Source organism: Rhincodon typus, chromosome 15 (genome assembly GCF_021869965.1).
Source record: "Rhincodon typus isolate 14 chromosome 15, sRhiTyp1.1, whole genome shotgun sequence".
NCBI lineage: Eukaryota > Metazoa > Chordata > Chondrichthyes > Orectolobiformes > Rhincodontidae > Rhincodon > Rhincodon typus.
In genome coordinates this window covers 29,661,720-29,682,646 of record NC_063346.1, presented here as the reverse complement: position 1 = coordinate 29,682,646, position 20,927 = coordinate 29,661,720, and the positions used below count along the sequence as shown (strand labels likewise).

The window sequence follows — 20,927 nt, the reverse complement described above, 5'->3', positions numbered from 1 at the left end:
AGCGGATAAGGTGGTAATGAAGGCACATGGCATGCTTGCCTTCATTGGTCAGGGCATTGAATATAAAAATTGGCAAGTCATGTCACAGCTGTATAAAACTTTAGTTAGGCCAAATTTGAAGTAGTGTGCGCAGTTCTGCTTCCCACAGTATAGGAAGGAAATGGAGGCTTTGGAAAGGATGCAAAAGGATGTTCTATGCTGCTGCATTTTTTTTTCCTCAAAACACTTAATACTGTTAATAATTATGCAAATACTCCCAGCACTCATACAGTTTGAAGAGAATGTTCAACAGTCAACAAGTTGCAGAAACCTTTTAATCATCCTTCTATGAATGCCTTATTTGTCTAATATATGAATTATATTATTCCAAATAAAATCAATGCAATGCCCAACAATTTCAAATTCTCAATTTTATGAAACAGGCGCCAAATCCTATTCACCTTTTTATTTGCTGACCTCGACTGGTTGCTGGTACAGCAACATCTTGATTTTAAAGTGCTCTTCTTTGTTTTCAAATCTCTCTATGGCCTGGCTACTCTGTCTCACTCAGCTAATCTATCTGTACAACCCTCCACGATAGCTGCACTGCTACTTGCAGTCTCTTGAGCATTCTCAATTTTAATCATTGCACCACCAAGCCTTCAGCTGCTAGACCAGAATTTACTTTTTATTAGAGATTACAACGTATTATTCTCCGTCACTTCTGCCACCTACAATCCGACCCACAACCGAAGAGATATTTCCCTCCCCACCCCTATCTGCATTTTGTGGGGACCACTCTTTCCGTGACTCCCTCGTCTGCTCCACACTCCCCATTAACCCCACCACCCCCGGCACCCTTCCCTGCAACCGCAGGAAGTGCTGCACCTGCCCCTACACCTCCTCCCCACCTCCATTCAAGACTCAAAACAAACTTTCCATATCAGACAGGGATTCATTTGCACATCCATCAACTTGTTCTACTGCATCCGCTGCTCCTGATGTGGCCTCCTCCACATCGGTGAGACCAAGCGTAGGCTCAGAGACCGTTTCATAGAGCATCTGCACGCGACAAACGACAACACCTTCTGGTTGCCAGCCAGTTTAACTTCCCCTCCCACTTCCTGGGTGATACATCCATCCTGGGCCACCTCCAGTGTCACAATGACACCAACCACAAACTGGAGGAGCAACACCTTATATTCCACCTCGGGATCCTGCAGCCCAATGGCATAAACATGGAATTCACCAGTTTAAAAACCCCCAGCCTCATCCCATGTCCAACCCTCCCTCTCATCCCTGCCTCCTTAACCTGACACAACCTGTCCATCTTCTCTCTGACCTATCCACCCCACCCATTTCACTGATCAATCCCCAACACTCCCTACCTGCACTCACCTATCACCATCCCACCTATCTTCCCCAGCCCCACCCCTCCTCTCTCTTTATTTCCTAGCTCTCTTCCCCCTCCCCATTTCTGAAGAAGGGTCCTGACCTGAAACATCAACTTTCCTGTTCCTCTGATGCTGCCTGGCCTGCTGTGTTCCTTCAGCTCCATACTGTGTTGTCTCTTTACTTATTATTATTTGTGTTTGAAGGAATATCAGGATCTTGTACTAAGCACATTGAATGACATTACACATTCCATCATTTCCACACTAGAATGATCCAAGTTCCAATCTTTAGTCTGTGCTAATTAATTCAAAGCTAGTGATAGCTACCACATCGCGATTGGCCTCACTATTCATGGGGAGGGAAATATCTTTTTGTGGGTCGGATTGTAGGCGGCGGCAGTGGCAGGGAATGATATGTTGGTATCTCTAATAATACGCAAATTCTGATCTAGCAGCTGAAGGCTTTGTGGTGCAATGAAAATTAAGGGTTCCCAGTTAATAAAGCAGTCTATTTGTCCATTCTCAACAAGATTAATACATTCAAAGCAAAATCAATACAAAAGCTCATCCATCACAAGGCAACTGGCCTAATACTCTATATTTAATTATTCAAATTGTTCTCCCACCTTGCTTGGCCACCTTTGAAATTATCTTTCTCTTTATTTTTTTCTTTTTTTGAGTTACAGCAGACTGTGTTCTGGGATCTTCGACAATCATTGTATTCTTCAAATCTTTTAAAGAACATATTATAATCAGAAGCAACAACTGCATCTCTGTTGTTCAGACTTTCAAGACAACTTTTCCTTGATCAGAGCAAATTACAGCTCTCTGTAGCACACACCAAGCAGCTAACAATCACATGCCAGCTCCATTGTGTGAAAACTATGTGTTTTAAATTTACAGTCACAAGGTTTAATGGAAAAAGGACATGTTAAATGTCACAGCAGCTCCAACAGATTCTTTAATACAAAAGGTATGATGATATGCATAACACAATAATGAGGGAGAGGCAGGAGAAGATACTGTTACAAGATCCAATCACAACTTCTACTAACAATTATGATCTTTAAGATGTGCATCCTTTATTAGAACTAAGGAGGTGTTTTCAGTTTGCAGAAGATAAGAAGAGGAAGACAGCAGAGAATGAACAACTAAATTAATTACAGCCAAAGAACAGATGACCTTTCAATATGTTTGACAATGACCTTCTTTGTGATACGCACTATATGTATGGGAAACTTCTTTTACTTTCGTTCCCTGCTATTGTTGAGCTTTGCAATATTCTATCAATTTGAGGCAACAATCACATATCTCTAATAAGCAAGTATACATTGCATTCTATACACTCACATTCAGGTTTTCAGGTTTACAATGGAAAAGTCAAATTCAGATTAAGATGCATTAACCATTCCACTAGGGATCCTCACTTTTCTGCAACTTGTCACTAATTTCCACACCCGAGCTCCTCTGTTCCCACTATGGTGTCAATATGCCAACATTATTCCAATGGAACTCAACACAAGCCTCAGGTACAGTAACTGCTCTTTTCATATGATAAAGCAGTTCACTTGATCAGGACCTCATTCACTACCAATGTACAATGGCAGACGAGTCACCAATCCTTTTTCAAAAACAACTTCCAAACCTGTGACCTCTACCATCCAAAAGGACACAGGAAGCAAATGCATGGGAACATCAAGCCATGCTTCATCCTGACTTGTAACTATATCAATGTGCATTCACTGTCGTTAAGCAAAAACCTGGTCTCACTTTCTAATGGTTTTGAGTGTACCTGCATCCCCTGAATTGCTGCTGTTCAAGATGGCTCTCAAAAGCAATTAGGAATGAGCAAGAAAATGTTGGTCTTGCCAGCAACTCTTACAACCAATCAAGTATCTTTTTAAAAAACCTCCAGCCCTCTAGTCACTAACTTTATTAATTTCAGACATTTGCTTGTGATGTGGGATGGGTCTGCTCATGATTATCTTCCAATTTTGGACTTTTAAAAATACTGTTCCAAATCAGTAGCAAGGCTTCACGTTTGCATTCTAGAACCTTCTTAAGTGGCTCTATCCTGTCATATCACTGTACATTTAAAAAGGTTTCCACAAAACCTATTCCTGATTTCCTCCTCAGTGTTCACCTCCCTTATGAAATGCTTTGGATGTTCTTTCCATGCAAAAGCCACATGATAAATCAAGCTTTTTTCTTCCACCTCAGTTTCTGTAATGTTTTCTCTGTCGTTTGACAGTATCAATTCTCATCTCTCTGGCTCCCAAATTTGTATTTCAGCTATCCTCCAGTTCCTCTCAGCCAATTTTCTTTGTGCTTAACCTGTAAATGTTTGCTTGTTAAAACTTCTCTTTGGGCCTGCTGTCACTTAGTCTCTATCTTCTTTGTTGGCAGCACCTTCCCTCTGATGTGTAAACCACAAAACCAATCTCAGCATCTAAAAATCCATATTCTGTCTCCATATTCTGGCCACCAGGCACTTTAATTTTTACAATAACATACATTTCTACAGTCTGGATGTCCATAATACCATAGTACAGTTTTCTGATTAATTTGACGAAGACAATTCTTTCATATTACTAAATTATTATTGATTTCTGACAAGTCTTGAGCATAACTTCCATTAATGCACTTGAGCAGCTTCTATGCAGTACATCCGATCAAACCAAGATTGTGAAGTACAAAAGACACTCTCTAACAGTACCTGGGACTGGGATGAACTCTGGAATTGTCTGTTGCTTTTCAATTATTTGATGCTCCTGGGGAAAAAAAAAAATATTTTTAAAACTTCTTTTGACAAAACCAATTTCCTCCCTACTGCTTGAACTGTAACTGTCCCACTTCCCTCTGCAATACATCCTATATGACAATATTACATAACTTTCAAACCACTTGAGATGGTCATTGGACAGTGACATATTTTAAAATATTTGTTATTCAATAATTTTTATTATTCAATAATTGAGTTCTTTTTCATTCAAGAAAGTGTTAACTCATATGTTATAATATGCTTAGAGAAATTTGTGCTGAGTCAATATAAATGAGAATGAAAATTGAGAAAAGATTTATAGCGCCACAATTAAGGGTTGCAGCTGTACAACGTGGGAACTCTTGGATAACAGTATGATTATGGCAACCACATCTCCAATAAACCTCTGCAGTTTGAGGAATTTCAGCTCAGAGTTGGTGAGCTGGAGTACCAGGTCACTTTGTTCCAGAAGGAAGTCACACCAGACATGTTAACTGCTTCAGATTTGGTCTATGAGAAAGGGCAGGTGGCTGTGATTATGAATGAGGTAGGTTTGGGGATCCAGAGAGAGCAGTGAAACTTAGTCCTTGCACTTGCTCAATATTGTTTGATATTCTTGCAGCTTGTGTGAATGACAGCAAAGACTGCTGCAGGATGAGCAAACTAATCATAGCACCTTGATACAAGAGGTCATTCAAGTGGGTGGGAAATAAAAAGGAATATAGTCATAGTAGGGATCAGGATAGGGCTTAGATACTACTCTATGGATTGTCAAGATAAGGTTAGCCTTGTGGATGAATTCACACTGTGCATTTGGGATGTAAATGTTCTGGAATCAACCAGTTATTTAGAGTTAATTCTTTCATAGTAAAGGATCCTCTAAAGACCATAAAACTACATGATATAAAAGCAGAAGTAGGCCATTCAGCGTATCCAATGTCCAACTTTTCCCCAAGACCTTTGATGCCTTTACAGATAAAAAAAATCTGCCTACATCCTCTGCAATAAGGAACTTCACAAATTCATTAACCACTGAGAAAAGAAATTCCTCCTCATCTCTGCTTAAGTGACACTCTCACTCTGAAATTATGTCTTCCAGTCATAGACTTGTCTATTGAGTAACAACCTTTCTATATCTACCCTGTCAAGTCCACTAAGAATCTTATATAAGTCAATAAGGTTGCCTCACATTCTTCTAAACTCTAATGAGTACAGGTCCAACCTACTCAATCTCTCTTTATAAGACTATCCCTCACACCTGCATCAACCTAGTAAACCTTCTCTGGACTACCTCCAATGCCAGTACATCTTTCCTTAGATAAGGGGCCCAGATCTGTTTACAGTACTCAATGTGTGGTCAAATAGTGCCTTGTATGGTTTTAGCAAGGCTTACTGTTTTAATATTCCATTCCCTTCGAAATTATATTTTGAAAACTTTCCAAGCTAGCAAAGGATGGCAAAAGTATATATTGGGAGAAATTTGAGTATGATAGAAAACTAACAAGAAATATAAAAACAGACAATGAAAGTTTCTACATGTTTATAAGAAGGAAAAGAGCAGCTAAAGTAAACACTGGTCCCTTTGAGAGAATGAGACTGGCGAATTAATAATGAAAAGGACGGAAATGGCAAAGACTTTGAATATGTATTTTGTACCAGTATTCACAAAAAAGATACAAAAAAAGGGTCACAAGATTGATAGAAAATTAAGAGGTAAAGGTAATAGGAGGACTTATATCAATTAATATCATTAAATGAAAAGTAATAGGAAACGAAAATGATTAATCACAGCACCCGAGACCAGAATTTGATTCCAACCTTGGGCAACTGTGTGTGGAGTTTGCACATTCTCCCCGTGTCTGCGTGGGTTTCCTCCAGGTGCTCCGGTTTCCTCCCACATCCCAAAGATGTGTAGGCTAGATGGATTGGCCATGCTAAATTGCCCATAGTGTTCAGGGATGTGTAGATTAGGTGGGTTGATGGGTCTGGGTGGGATGCTTTGAGGGTTGGTGTGGACTTATTGGGCCGAAGAGCCTGTTTCCACCCTGTAGGGATTCTATGAAATCTAATGGGATCAAAATAGACAAACACATGGACCTGATGGCCTGAATTTAAAATCTCAAAGGAAGCGGTTGAAATGATAATGGAAACATTGGTTGTAATCTTCTAAAATTCCCTAGAATAAGGAATAGTTGTAGGAGGTTGGAAAATCACAAACGGAAGACTTCTGTTAAAGAAAAGGCAGTCACAGAAAATAGGAAACCACAGGTCAATTAGTCTAACAACTGTCATGAGGAAAATGCTGGAATTTGTTACTATGGCGGTAGTTATAGGATAATTGGAAAGTTATTATACAATCAGAGAGAGTCAACGTGGATTTGTCAAAAGAAAAATGGTGTCTGACAAACTTATTCCTGTACTTTAATGATGGAACAAGCAGGACATATGAACATGTGGTGTGTTTGGAATTCCAAAATGAATTTGATAAGATGCTACATACAAGATTACTGCAAAAGTTAAGAGTTCATGGTGTTGGGCGTAATAGGTTTGCATGGATAGAGTATTGGCTAACTAGCAGGAAACAGGCTTGGGATGGGTAGTTTCAGGATGGCAACCCTGTAACTAGTGGAGTGCCACAGAGATCAGGCTACCGTCTCAACTATTCACAATCTATTGTAATGACTTGAATGAAGTTGTAGGGTTGACCCGTACCTGCCCATACAAAGTGACCCGTACCTGCTTACACCAAAGCAGCCCATGTTTGAAAGACACAAAATGACCAAAGAGGGCTAAACAAAATGGGGCAGTCTGCTCTAACATTTCAAGTGAAACATAATAGTACCTTGGAAAGAGCTACCCAAGGTCCTACAAAGACCCTGAAACCCATCAGGGTTTGCCTAAGAATAGACAAATGACTCTAGCCTGTTTAATGAAAGGATGTTGTCCCACTAAAGACATAGCATTAGGGATGTAAATCTTAGTTTAGATTAGATTAAGTCCTGAAACAACTGCAACAAACAGCTAAAGATTTGTTGTAGTAATTAGCTTTTTACCTGCAGTATTAAAAAATAGCCTCTAGTTAAAGAATTATTCAGATAATCACAGAAGTAGGTTTCAACATATAAACAGAATATAATACAGGCAGTAGGGGAGAAAGCACTTAAACCCCGAAGTGAAAGTTAATTAGCTTTAGGACACGCCCTATGTTATGTCCTGAACAAAATAGATTGGTCCAACTCATTAACTACAAAGTGCTAGCAGTAAAAGTAACTTTACACCTTTGAACGAAGCTTAACAGGAATTAATCATATAGCAATTAGTTAAAACAAACTGTCTTTTGTTTTTATTATATATATATATATGTATATATAAAAAATCGGGACAGTGGGAAATATAAAAGGAATGATTAATTTTGTTAAAGGTGGCACACATAATACCATGAATAACAGAATTCAAACAGCCCTTGGAGATAAGAAAGTCTAAGACAGACCAGAAGAAGTATAACTAATAATTTTTGGAATGTGAATTAATAGGATGTATAGAAAAACCCCAAGGCCCAGAGATTACAATGTCTAGTAAACACCAAGAGATCATGAGAACCTGGGCCTGTCCCTAGGAATGCCCATCATTGATTCGGTGTACCATGGGATTGGGTGCTTGGATTAAGGGGAAGGATAGTTACGTTGTATTTGATTACTGTAACACAAAGTGTACAAAAATGCTGTACTTCTTTGTAAAATCAGAGTGTGTCATTGACCTCCTTCCAAATTGGGGAAGATTCTTCGGTCCTCTCCCTGCATCAATCAGTTTCTGCTTGAATAAACATCTTCCACTTGCCTGTATCCTGCCTGCCTCCTGAGTTTTTATTCCCGGTCGGGGAATACGCTCCTACAGAAGTGATCAAATATATTGTAGTCAAATTTACTTATGAAATATAAGTAGAAAAACAATTTTTGAGGAGGACACAAAAAATCTGCAAAAGGTACAGACAGGTGAGCGTGTAGGCAAAAAACAACAAATTGAGTTTAATGTGTTCAAATGTGAGGTTTTCTATTCTTTCTGCCAAGATAGACAAGCAGAATTTATTTAAATGGAGAATGATTTCAGAATGGTTGTGGAGCAGGAGAATCTAAACGTACTTGTACATGAACCACAAAAAGCTGGCATACAGATATAGCAAGTAATTAGGAAAACATATGGAATGTTGGCCTTTATTGCAAGTTGGATGGAATATAAATATTGCTAAGTCTTGCTACAATTGAAGAAGGTCATTGGTGAATCTGCACCTGGAGTACTGTGTGTAGTTTTGCGCTCCTTACATACTTGCAATGGAATCAATTTAGAGGAGGTTCACCAGACTGATTACTAGAATAAAAGGGTTGTTTTTGAGCAAAGGTTGGGCCTGTAGTCAATGGAGTTTGGAAGAATTGAGGTGATACTGTTGACATGTAGGTGCTGAGGCACTTTGATAGGGTAGATGCTAAGAGGCTGTTTACATTCATGGAATAATCTAGAACTAAAGGGCACAATTTAAAAATAAGGGGTTTCCACTTCAAACAGATATGAGGAGGAATTTCTTCACCCTGAGGGTAAGTAACCTTTAGTATTCTGTACCCCAGGCCGGTGGAAGTTGGGACATTGAAGATATTCAAGGATGGGTTGCAGAGAGTCAGCAGTTGTAGGGGAGGGAGGGAGGGAAGTCAGCAAGAAATTGGAGTGAAGGTCATAATTAGATCAACCATGAACCTATTCAAAGGCAGAGCAGGTTTGAGGGGTCAAATGGCTGATTTGCGCTCCAATTTCTTATGTTTCACACGTTTAGCACCCCTGTTCTCCCCTGAAAAAAATATTTTAAGTTCTTGCTTTTCTTACCTTAGATGTTTGAACTGGAGTAAGTTCTGGAAGAGGAAAAGAAGGAAGATTTTCAAATGCACCTAACAAATTGCTCATTGTCAGATTATAAATCTAAGTTATCTTTCACAAGCTTTTGGAGCGCTGCTCCTTTGTCAGGTGAAGCACAACAGAGCAATGCTCCAAAAGCCTGTGATTTCAAATAAACATATTGGACTAAAACCTGGTGCCATGTGATGTCTGACCTTGTCCTCCCCAGTCCAACATCAGCACCTCCACATCATAAGTTATTTTTGTGCACAAAATGGTGATGAAATCAGGTGAGGGTTCATAAACTCACTCCACAGCCCCGGCTATTAGTCAAAGATTTTAATAACATCAACAGTTGAGTGGGAAATATTGGCATAGCAATTTGCAATATGAATGTTAACACAAAAGTTTGGTCATATACCCTGACGAGCAAAAAGGCCTGCAGATGTAAAGGACAGACACTATCTAAGTGCTGCAGAATACATATTTTAAAGAAATGTCCAACGAAATGAAAATGGATCTGCAGGAGCATAAAATGAGAAGAAATGCAAAACCACAAGTTGCTCCTCAGCTCAGGTAAAAAGGCCGGACTATACTAGATATTGGAAAATATACAAAAGACATTGTTATTGCTCGTCAGTATTTATCTTCTAGCAGATTATAAATGCCAGCTGTATCCCAATGAAATGGAATGACCAACAACAGAACAAAGTCATTAGCTAATGAAGTGTACAGAAAAGGAACTTGTGCGTGATCATTCAGAGTATAATTATTTTGTGTGAATTGCTGGTCCGCCTATAAAGTTATTAACTTTTTAGAATAAATTTGCTTGGGCTATTGTGGTCCAGTGGTGCCCAAGTCAATGAAACTTAGAGATGATTAATTCTGTGGTTAATAATCGATGCCGTAACAAAAATGATGCTGGAGTTCAGTATTTTCATTACTTTCAAAATTACATTTATCTAAGAGCAATTTCATGTTTTGCATATTGAAACATAAAATCTGTTTAGACTGTAGTTGAATATTCCCCAAATTGTGCCAACCCATTTGACAGTAAAACAATCCTTATTTTCATAAATAATCATCAATAAGATGCAAGCCTAAAGATCAATCTGCAAATGAAACAATTACAGAACACTTGCAATTCAACACCTAAAAAAGCAAAAACAGAGTTCCAGAACAAACGTCATTATAATAAATGGAGATGAAAGATAAGAGGTCAGATTTGTCATAATAGCACCAAGGAAAGTTAATGATAAATTAAAGTAAAATGCTTATCAGCGCTACAACAAATCCTACAAATGAATGGAGTAAACCACTATAAGGCATTACCACAAAGCACTGTAAAAAGAATGAATATTGTGACAGGCAATCACAAAAAAATCACAGGTTTCTGCAAATGATTATGAGAAAGTCTGTTACAAACATATTGAAAAAAATGGTTAAAATAAGCATTTAGATCAATTAGACATCTGACAATTCTCTTTCTACAAGTGCCATTTCTTCATCCAAAACCAAAGAAGAGGCCACAACAAAAATTTGTATTCAAACTGCTCTTCATCATAAAGATGAAGAAATGGGAAAAGGAGTCTTAAAATTAAAGGATTACGGAATGGATTGCTGCACCTTTTAAAAGCAAGATACCTGTACATTTTAGAAGTGCTGTTTACACTGTTGCTTGTTCAACTAATGAGGGAGGTTAGGTGCAGACAACGGATGTTGAAAGTAAGATTCAGTTGGAAACAAGTAGCTGGTTGGTCTATGGAGTTTCAACCAGTTGTTGTTGACAAAGATCTTCTGACTGCCAACAACTGTGATTGGCTCTAGGTAGCTGAACTGCTTGTAGTTGTGCACAATATGGCCAGAAACTTTTAAACCTCTGGAAGCAGAGGTGGTATCCTTTTTTCTGCAGCAATAAACACTTAAAGCCTGAAGAAAGCCAATTCATTCTCTCTCACCAGTTGCTGTAAGCTGTGGCTTTTCAGCAACAAGACAAAGACTTGCTTTGCGCCTCCTGCAAGGAAGAGAGAGGGAGACATCGATGAACAGCCAGTCCTGACAAGCAAAAGGATCATCTAAGCAAACCCTGTGAACAGGGACCACTAAACTGCCTTTCCAGTGTTTCTCTCCACTAATGCTTTTTGCATGTCTGTATGTGTGTGTAGGAAGGAGTTTATAAGGGCATTTAGGAATAACAGTCACATGTTGTCCGTTCATAGTTGTTTACATGTAGCTAGGACATTTTTATTTATAATAAATAGTAATTCTTGTTAAGTACAGAAATCTGGTCCATGCCTTCTATTAACATGGGTTTAAAAGATGAGTAAATTGGTAATTTTCTGAACTATGATAAAATCTTTAACTTTTATGATGACCCCCCTTTATGATGACGCTGGGAACAGCAGAATTTAATTTCCACCATGCTACCCCAATGAAGCATAACAAGACAAAGGCAACAATTTAAAAATAGATGGAGCAAAAAGCCACAGTCAATCTGTGAGAACAAGGATGATAGATATATGGTGTAGTACTACACATGGTAAATTGAGTTTTATTGGAAAAAGGGAAGTCAGCAAAAAGAATGCTAGATTAATTATGTCTAGAGGTGACTCTAGATGTATGTATGAAGAGGCACATATGAAACATCTACCAATGGGGAAGCAAAAGTAGGGTTGAAGATGTGCAATATTGAATTAAAAGCAAACACTTTTTGAAACAAAGTTCAAAGTCAAGCAAGAGTCAAAGTTGTGAAATATCCAGCTGACCCAGAGACAGTGGCTGATTAGTGAACAGGAATTAGTGACAAAGTAGCTCATGTCAAGGCTTCAAAACTCCAACAAATGTTTAGGAGTCCAGGCAGGCTTTAACACTCCAGAAATGCCCATCTTACAAAACTTAACATTGCGGTCTAACTAAAAATTTCTAAAGCGTCATTAATTTTGCACTCAATAAACTACTCAGGCATTTATTATAATTTAATGAGTGTGTACAATATACATCTTCCCTGGAATATAGAAATTGCAGTGAATAAATCATTTGCAATTGCCACTACAAAGCCACAAAACACACTGCTTTGCATATCTTAGAACAGTACTTCACCTAATCTTCTATCATATAGGAAGCATTTAGGGATGTTGCAGATGGATTTGATAAACCAGTTTGACTATCACAGGCAACAAGTTAAGCAGCAGCAGACTTGCTTACTACATGTCTAGTTACAACCATTCAGGTTTATACCTACAAGTCTAAAAGCATAACCCAATATTTTTCAAAGTCAATATTAAAGTAATTAATGTTGCTTACCTTCAACTTGTGTAGGTTTTGGTTCATATATCAGAGTGGTAGATGCTACATCATAGGTAGAAATATCAGTAAGATCACTACTCACAGATGCTGGTATTTCATTCTTCATAAATAATGGATAAAAGAGAAAGATAAACAGAAGAGAAAATGAGATTCAGAAAAATATTATATTTCCAAATATAAGGATTATATCAAAAGCCCAAGAACTGCAGACTTCAAAACTATATATTTTTTTAAAATCTATAGATGATGACACCAAAGGTAAACTTCAATTACGTTGATTCAGAAATGCCACACCCCTCCCTATACATGAGCGAAAATAAAATTCCAAGACATTGATTTTAAAAGTAAATAGTTCAAGTAAATATATATAAATTACAACATTCTTCACCTGAAAGCTTTTCTCTCACCAAAGGTGGAAAATTACAGTAACATTTTGTTTCAGCATTACTGGCCTCTTCCAAATGAGTTATAACTGAACACATTACTTTTATGGCAAAAAGCACCCAATGACAAGACACCGCACACCATTATTAAATCATAAATCGAAGAGAGATTTCCAGTGACTGCACATGGGCAATTACAGGTATAAGTCATGATGTTGCTTCCCAAGATGCTCAACTCCTCCAGAAGTTGAGCAAACGTGACAACTTGGCAAGAAACATAGTGCTAAAATATGTATAATCGTGTGATGTTGATGTATTTATTTGATGTATACATGTTAAGCTCTTCAGAGAATAAAACAGTGTTCATTCATTCCAGTGCAACTAACTTTTAAGTTGTAATTACTGGCAAGCAACATTGCTGGTTTGTGTTGTGCCTTATTGTAAACAGCTCAATTCACCTTTAAAAGACATGCTCATGATGTCACCATTGTATCATAGCATGTGACCAGAGCGCATAAAGATCTCACACTACATCTAAGCTGAGAATCATTTGAAGCATGACATGTTACAAAACACGGTGTGTAACACATTAGCTTAATGTTAGCTCAGAAATACTTGTGCCTGCGAATGTAATGTTTGTACATAATCATTTGTTGTAATAAATGCATGTTGAATTTGTCAATTCCATTGTATCCTAATCCGTTTTTACTTTTTGGGAGATAACATAAGAATTGCCACAAGAGATAAAACGTCCTCCTGGAGGTGAAATTACATTATGGCCATCTTTTTAAAAATTCCAATTTCTTGATAGCACATATTCAGAAAAACAATTGAAGATTAATCAGAAAACCGCTTTAGACATCAGAGATTTCAAACAATCAGCAAAATCAGTTTCTATGAGTACAGATAGCTGTACAGATCTATTTATAGGACATGCAAGAAGATGCAGGTAATTTCTTTTTATTCTAGGATTGCCTTAATTAATAATAAAAAGGCTGAAGTTACAAACATAATCAAAACCAAATGTTACAGACTTAAACTGAAGCACAGTGAGTTCTCTGCCTCTCTCTCTCTCTCTCCTTTAAAGAAAAGAAAGGCTGATCTGATGTAACAAAAAAGGCAAACGGTCCTGAAATCACACCTTCACAGCTACCTTAGAAGAAAATAAAGTTTAAAAACACATTGGTTTTTGTTTAGTTTTTAGTTAGACCAGCAACGGGAAGCTTTGTAAGATGGGTTTTAAAAAGGTTAATCTGTGTCAAGACCTCGGCTGGTTTCAGAGTTTGTTTCTACAAAATGGAATGGAATGAAGAAACTATCTTAGACATAGTCAAGATATTAAGAACTGCAGATGCTGGAGTCAGAGATAACACTTGCCTGTAGGTGGTATTCATGCCGAAGGAAGATTGACGATTTCTAAGATAATACAGTGTGCAGCTGGATGAACACAGCAGACCAGGCCACAGGTCGGGAAGGGTCTGAAGAAGGGTCCTAACCCGAAATGTCAACTTTCCTGCTCCTCTGATGCTGCCTGGCCTGCTGTGTTCCTCCAGCTCCACACTGTGTTTTCATGGACATCGTCAATCCTCCTTCAGCATGAACACCACCTACAGGCAGAAAGCTAATAATCCAAACCTACAATTCTCAAAGCAGCAATTTTGAAGGGATAGAGGCCATGAAACACTAGATTTAATTGACACTGACACAAAGTTAGTGATACATGGCTTAAAGTGGTATCGTGCAAGACATTTAAGACAGAATCATGGATAGCAAAAACATCATTATGAAATGGATACCCAGTTATGGCTCTCCTGAATTACAATTATTAGGATAACATCTAGTTTGATTTTATAGATCAAGCAATACATGGCCCTGAGAAAACAGCTCTAAAAACTTGCTGACCATTGGAAAGGAGGGTTTTTGCATAATTAACATATCTGGTCTTCTGTGGACAATCAGAAAGGTTCAGAAAAGATCTTAAAAATACTCTAAGACTATCTCAAAATAAGAAATAACTTCATGATTAACAGACTCCAACTCGTGATGCAGACAGCAACCCCAAGAGGCTATTGATCAGTTTATCAGATGATGCCACAAAGGTCATGAATGTGACTTCTGAAAAGGTCTCAGAGAGGCTCACAGAATTAAACGTCAACTATATATTAATCGAAGCCATTAGGAAGGATATTTTGTGCAAAAAAAAGGGCCATACCATTGATGCATAACTTGACACTGATACAAGTACGTAGGCACAATGGCCGGTTGACAACAATCACATGCTTTAGGTACAGTCAACATTATTGCTACAGTCAGCAAAGCACAACACATAAACAAAACCTATAACAGTGCAGTTTGTCACACCTATCCAAAAGCTGTCCACCTTTTCTTAATATCTGACAAGCATATGGCACCAAAGGACATTGGGTATGCATGGGCAGGAAATCTGGCTTCAATGGAGAAGTCAGATCCCAAAACAAAGCACAGATGACTAAACAAGATGGTACAACAACACTACACCAGCAAAAATGAAAGTGTTAAGAAGATAAGCAAATGAAAATAAATCGCGGTTAAAACTCAACCAAGCAAAAGGCAAATTTCAGATGACGACCAAGCTTTCTATATTGTTAACCTCACACACCATGAAGGTCTAAGGAGGATCAGTAGATTTCAAAACCATTGACATTATATGCCCTGAAAAGGCAGGAAAACATACTTTTGAAGCTAAAAATCAGCACAGGAGCTGGTATCAACATATGACCACTTCAGAGGTACATTAGCTCAGTTGGCTGGATGGCTGGTTGTGATATAGAGACACCAACAGCATAGTTTCTCCTCCATAGATGCTGCCAGATCTGCTGAGCTTTTCCAGCAACTTTGTTTTTGTTCCTGATTTACAGCATCCGCAGTTCTTTTGGTTTTTATTTAGCATAGTTTCAATTCCCACACTGGCTGAGGTTACCATAATGGACTCCCCTTCTTAACTTTGCTCCTCGCCTCAGGTTAAACCACCACCAGTCATCTCTCTCCAATGACAGAATAGCCCTGTGGTCCAGTAAGACTATGGCAACTTTACTAGTACCACGACACAGCCCGAAAGACATGTACCTCAGCAAATGGCACTCCATGATACAGCCTATGAGAGACTGTCTCTCAGCATACAATGGATTATTAAAACCTTACATTGGCAGAATCACACAGAAGTGCTAATATGCAAGTTCAACTTGGCTTCCTGAAATCTTCTACCTAGTAGATTGTAGTAGCAGTGGCATGGCTACCAGTACACACAGATCTCTGTACAATCACAATTCACAAGATTCAAAATACACCTACTATGGAGGAACAGACCACACATGATGTAATTGAATCAGTTAACAATCTCAAAGGATATGACTTTGAAGTGAGATATAAGCAAGGATGATTACAACTGACGTGCTGAGCAGATTACCTAACCCATATACAGAGCAAGATATTTCTCTTCATAATCTAAAGTATCAACATTTAGATGAAGTTAAAGAGTTCCCAAGGTTAATTTGTTATAGTTTGCCCAGAGTCAGTATGAACAGTTGCAATTGGCAACTGCTTAAGATGGGCAATTACAGGAGCTGCAAAAGATCATTCTTCCAGGGACAGCCTGACAGCAAATGCATAGAGCTAAAGAAAGCATGTTGGCAGGACACAAAAACAGCTACTTGCTCCTCTTTGATTAGTGCTTTGGAATTTAATCATCCACATGAACTACCAGAACGGAGATACATAGCATTAGTTTAACATTTCACTTACAGAAAATACATACAAAAACAAACAAGCTGTCAAACAGAAACAAATCATTTGGTCCAAAATATCTGTCTGAGAGTTTACCTTTCATGCAAGCAAATGGTCCTGTCCACATCAACACAATCCTTTCCCATAATTCCTCAACTACCTTTCCACTTTAATTTTGATTTTTGAAGAAAGTTTCTGTCTCACTAACCATGGCTTTGAATTCCTTAACATTTTACCTTCCTGTATGAAGACATTTTTCCTACCACTGTTCTAAGTTTCTTCCATTTAAATTTGCATCTGTTGGTCATTCATCCTTGCCCCATCAAATACTCGAAATAGTTAGACTCCCAGTCCCATCTTTTTGACACCTCAAAGATCAATTAATTAATTCTACATTGTAACAAGTTTGTGATTCCATCATATTGCTCTGCACTGTTGCAGCGGGATAGAAAAATTGGACTTTTTTTAAGTCTTAATATGTCATACCAAGCAGCATCTAAATTGGTCTCATTGTATCTTTTTTTAAGTTTAACTATCCTTTCCATAAAGTGCAGTCCAAAATGGCAGACATCAATCCAAATGAGGTCTTAAGGTTTTTGCAGAGGTTTTCATTGGCTCTTGGTTATATATTCTATCGGTTCTATTTGCCACAGTTTTAGAAATTGGAGGTAAACCTGACAACCATGTCTTTATGTTTTTTCCCAGCACAAAGGTTACTGTCATTCAGAACTTCGGATCAGAGTTACTGAGCTGGAGGTCAAGCTGTGAACGTTGCTGCACAAATTGGGGAAGGGGGGGGGGGGGGGGGGGGGGGGGGGGGGCGGGGAAGATACTTGGAGACTTTATTCCAAGACAATCACAAGCGTTAGGCACAGTCTTTTGATTGGGCAATGGTCAGGGACAGGAGAATGTGGCTGTAAGTGAGGCAGGTAAGGGGATCAGCCATTTGAATTGTGCAGCAAGTGTGACATTTTCCCAGCATGTTTGGATCAGAACGAGGGCTGTGGACTGGCTGAGCTAACACACAAGTCCATTCAAGTCAGGAGATCAAGAGGGAACTTGTGGTGATGGGGACAATATTGTAAAGGGGGACTGATGCTGTTCTCTTCAGCAAACAGCTGAGTTCAGACAGGTGAGTTGTCTGGTTTCAAATATCTGCTCTAGACTGGGGAGGAACTTGCGACAGGAAGGGGAGGATTCAGTAGTCATGGTCCACATTTGTACCAATGATGTAGGTAGAACTAGGAAAGAGGCTCTGCTGAGGAAGTATGAGAAATTACAAGTATAGAAGTCAGAAACTTAAAGGTAATATCTATGGATTACTGCCTGAGCCATGTGCAAATTGAGATAAGATGAATAAGATTAGAGAAGTGAACACAACACTCAAAGACTGACATGGGAGAAGCGGATTCTGGTTCATGGGACACACCAGCACCAGTTTTGGGGAAAATGAGATCTGTATCATTGGGATGGTCTGCACTTGAATCATGCTGGGGCTGCATTCTCAGGAGCCATATAACTAGGGAAGTAGAAGGAACTTTAAAGTAAGTGGGGTGAAAGGTGCTGGGTATGAGGCTTGGGTGATCCTAGAAAATCAAGAGATAGAGTCCAGACAGGAAAGCAAAATACTGATTTTGCGTAGACTTCTATGACTCTAACTAAACATAATATTAAGGAAGAATATTTCTGAAGAAGGGTCCAGACCCGAAACATCAGCTTTCCTGCTCCTCTGATGCTGCTTGGGCTGCTGTGTTCGTCCAGCTCTACACCTTGTTATCGCATAACATTAAGGATGTTGTGTTTCTTTTATACAGGGTATTAGTAAGACCACATCTCAAATACTACGTACAGTTTTGGTCTCCTTATTTAAGGAAGGATGTGAATTCTTTGGAGGTGGCTCAGAGGATTGATACCTGAATTGAGCAGGTTGCCTTACAAGAAAAATTTGGACAGCCTGGGCTTGTTTTCACAAGGGTTCAGAAGAGTGAGGAGGTAAATAAAAACTAAAAGAACTGCAGAGCTGTAAATCAGAAACAAAAACAGAAATTGCTGGAAAAGCTCAGCAGGTCTGGCAGCATCTGTGAAGAGAAATCAGAGTTAATGTTTTGGGTCTTGTGCCCCTTCCTCAGAACTGCCCACCTTGAATAAGTTCTGCTCCTCTCTCCAACGGGATTTCCATTCCAATCCGTTTTCTTGTTCACCATCATTCCTGATGTTTGACCAGGTATTTGCTAAAACCAGTTTCCACAGCCACATCACATTCCCCAGTAATTTTAATAGTTCTTGACAAAAACTAGGTGACAATGTTTTAAATTAGGAGTATCCTTTTAGGACAAAGATGAGAAGAATCATTTTCTTTCAGAGAGTTGTGAGACTTTAGCCTCAGATGGTGATGGGGACGGGGGTCACTGAATGTTTTCAAGGCGTTGGAGGATAGATTCTTGTTAGGCAAGTGAAACAAATGTTATCAGGGATAAATGGGAATGTGAAATTTGGAATACAAACACATCAAACATTATTTTGTTTATTGGTGGAACAAGCTTGAAGGGCCAAATAGTCGACCTCTGGACCTAATTTCTATTTTTGTAATTCTATATCTAAAATCACTGATGGAGGCATGCACACAGTTAACAAAAGTGGGTCCAGAACCGTAACCTGTCAGACACTACTAACCATTTCAACCACACCCCTCTCCTCAACTTTAATTCTCTTTTCTCCTTACTAAGCATTTTTAATACACTTTGCTTCACTCCTCCTAACTTTAGACATCTTCTGCAACAGTCCCCTATATGGTACTTTACCAAAGGTTTTTCTAAAGTCCACATGCGCTATATATACACAACATTTTCATTATCTAATATGTCTGCTAGTTAGCTGAAGAACTCTGATGTATTCCAAGTCCCAGCACCCTTTTGGAATCTGCGATGGGTAGGTCTAACCACTTGCTTTATATCGAGATAGATGGTAAATTCATCCTTTACTAAAGGATTTAAAATTTTTCCCATCACTGACGCTTTTACTCCACCTACAATGACCCAAATTATTTTGTCTCCCTTTTTAAAAATATGTACTACAATGGGCGACTCTCCATACCTCAGGCCCTCATCCAAATTCAATACAGCCCTGAAAGATAAATTCATGGGCCTCTTCAATGTTCTCACTTAATTTATTATAAAAGCTAGGATGTATCCAAACAAGTTCTGGCTCTTCATCTTTCCTCGGCTTAACTAACAAATGATTTTTTCCAATCATCCAACACAGTATTGTGCCCCTTACTCTCAATTAATTTAAGCTCCATCTTCTCCCCAATATCCTTCTCTTTAGTGAAGGCCAAAGCAACCTGTCTATTTAATACCTCCGCCATTTTTAATCATCCACTACAAATCCCTACAAACCCCACCTCTTAGGAGTTCCGATTTATTTTTAACGATTCTCCATTTATTGATAAATTTATAAAATACTTTGAAATTTTTTTTGATTTTTTTTTTCCTTACACACACTTTTGGCTTTCCTTTCCACATTTTAAAATCTGTGCGTATTTCTTGACATTTTCCTTTAGTTCTCTTCATTAATCTTAAAGTCCTTGTAAGACATTATCTTCAAATTCAAATGTTTTCTAGCCTTTTTATTCATCCATAAACCACACCTCTAACAATGCAGTGGTTCCCAAGTAATGCCCTGGAGCATCAGTCTAGATTAATTCCTGAAATCACAGATTGAGTTTTAAACATTATATATTGTACAATATTTATATAAATGTTTTGATCTGTCATGTGACATGGTTGACAGGCAGATCAGTGAAAGTGTCACTTTTTCTACATTTGAATTATTGTTCCCTTTTCATGGCAAATATATTGACACCGTGAGTACAGCACCACCAACTGGTTGTAAAAAGACTTCTTCCTGCAAGTTCAATCACTGCCCAATAAACATTTCTTATTTTTCAAAATGAACTGCACAGTACTTTTACTTTAATTAGAAGACTTTAGTTGCATTTTCAACTACAGTCTATTTTAATCAAGTCATTAAACTCAGAGGTTTGTGTCATGAACATTCTATAGCTGACATGTAAGTGGTTCCTTCACCTCAAGTACTATTCCTCTCCCTTTTAAAATTACCATCATCTCCATTTTGCTCAAAAAAAACTCAGATCTTTCAAACTACCACTCTACTGCCAAGCTCAGTTTGCTATTACAAATTCTAGAATATGTTCACCATATTCCAAATGCATGTTCACACTTGCTGCAACTCCTTGTTTGAATCTCTTCAATCAGGTTTCTGCCCATGTCAGAGCACCATAACAGCCCTAAATAAAGTCACAATGGCATCCTCTGTATTGTATTCTCATTGTGCTCTTTGCCGCTGTTGGTCAGCTCTAATACCTTACCACTATTGTCCAGAATTTTTATAATAATTGTTCAAATACCACAACAATGAAAGCAAGAAATCTCTACAGGTTCT

General features: G+C 38.4%; 1 protein-coding gene across 1 annotated transcript in view; it reads right to left on the bottom strand.

Annotated features, from left to right (window-relative positions):
* The window catches only part of cep89 (centrosomal protein 89), a 76,410-nt gene extending 56,580 nt beyond the window's left edge, over positions 1-19,830 (bottom strand). The window contains exons 1-6 of the mRNA XM_048605979.1: positions 19,699-19,830; positions 12,319-12,421; positions 9,007-9,032; positions 7,972-8,022; positions 4,090-4,144; positions 2,000-2,104 (exon numbers count right to left, since the gene is read on the bottom strand). Of these exons, the coding sequence (XP_048461936.1) occupies positions 2,000-2,104; positions 4,090-4,144; positions 7,972-8,022; positions 9,007-9,032; positions 12,319-12,421; positions 19,699-19,830 (472 nt within the window). The remainder of the gene's footprint in view (positions 1-1,999; positions 2,105-4,089; positions 4,145-7,971; positions 8,023-9,006; positions 9,033-12,318; positions 12,422-19,698) is intronic.
* Positions 19,831-20,927: the final 1,097 nt, after the last annotated feature.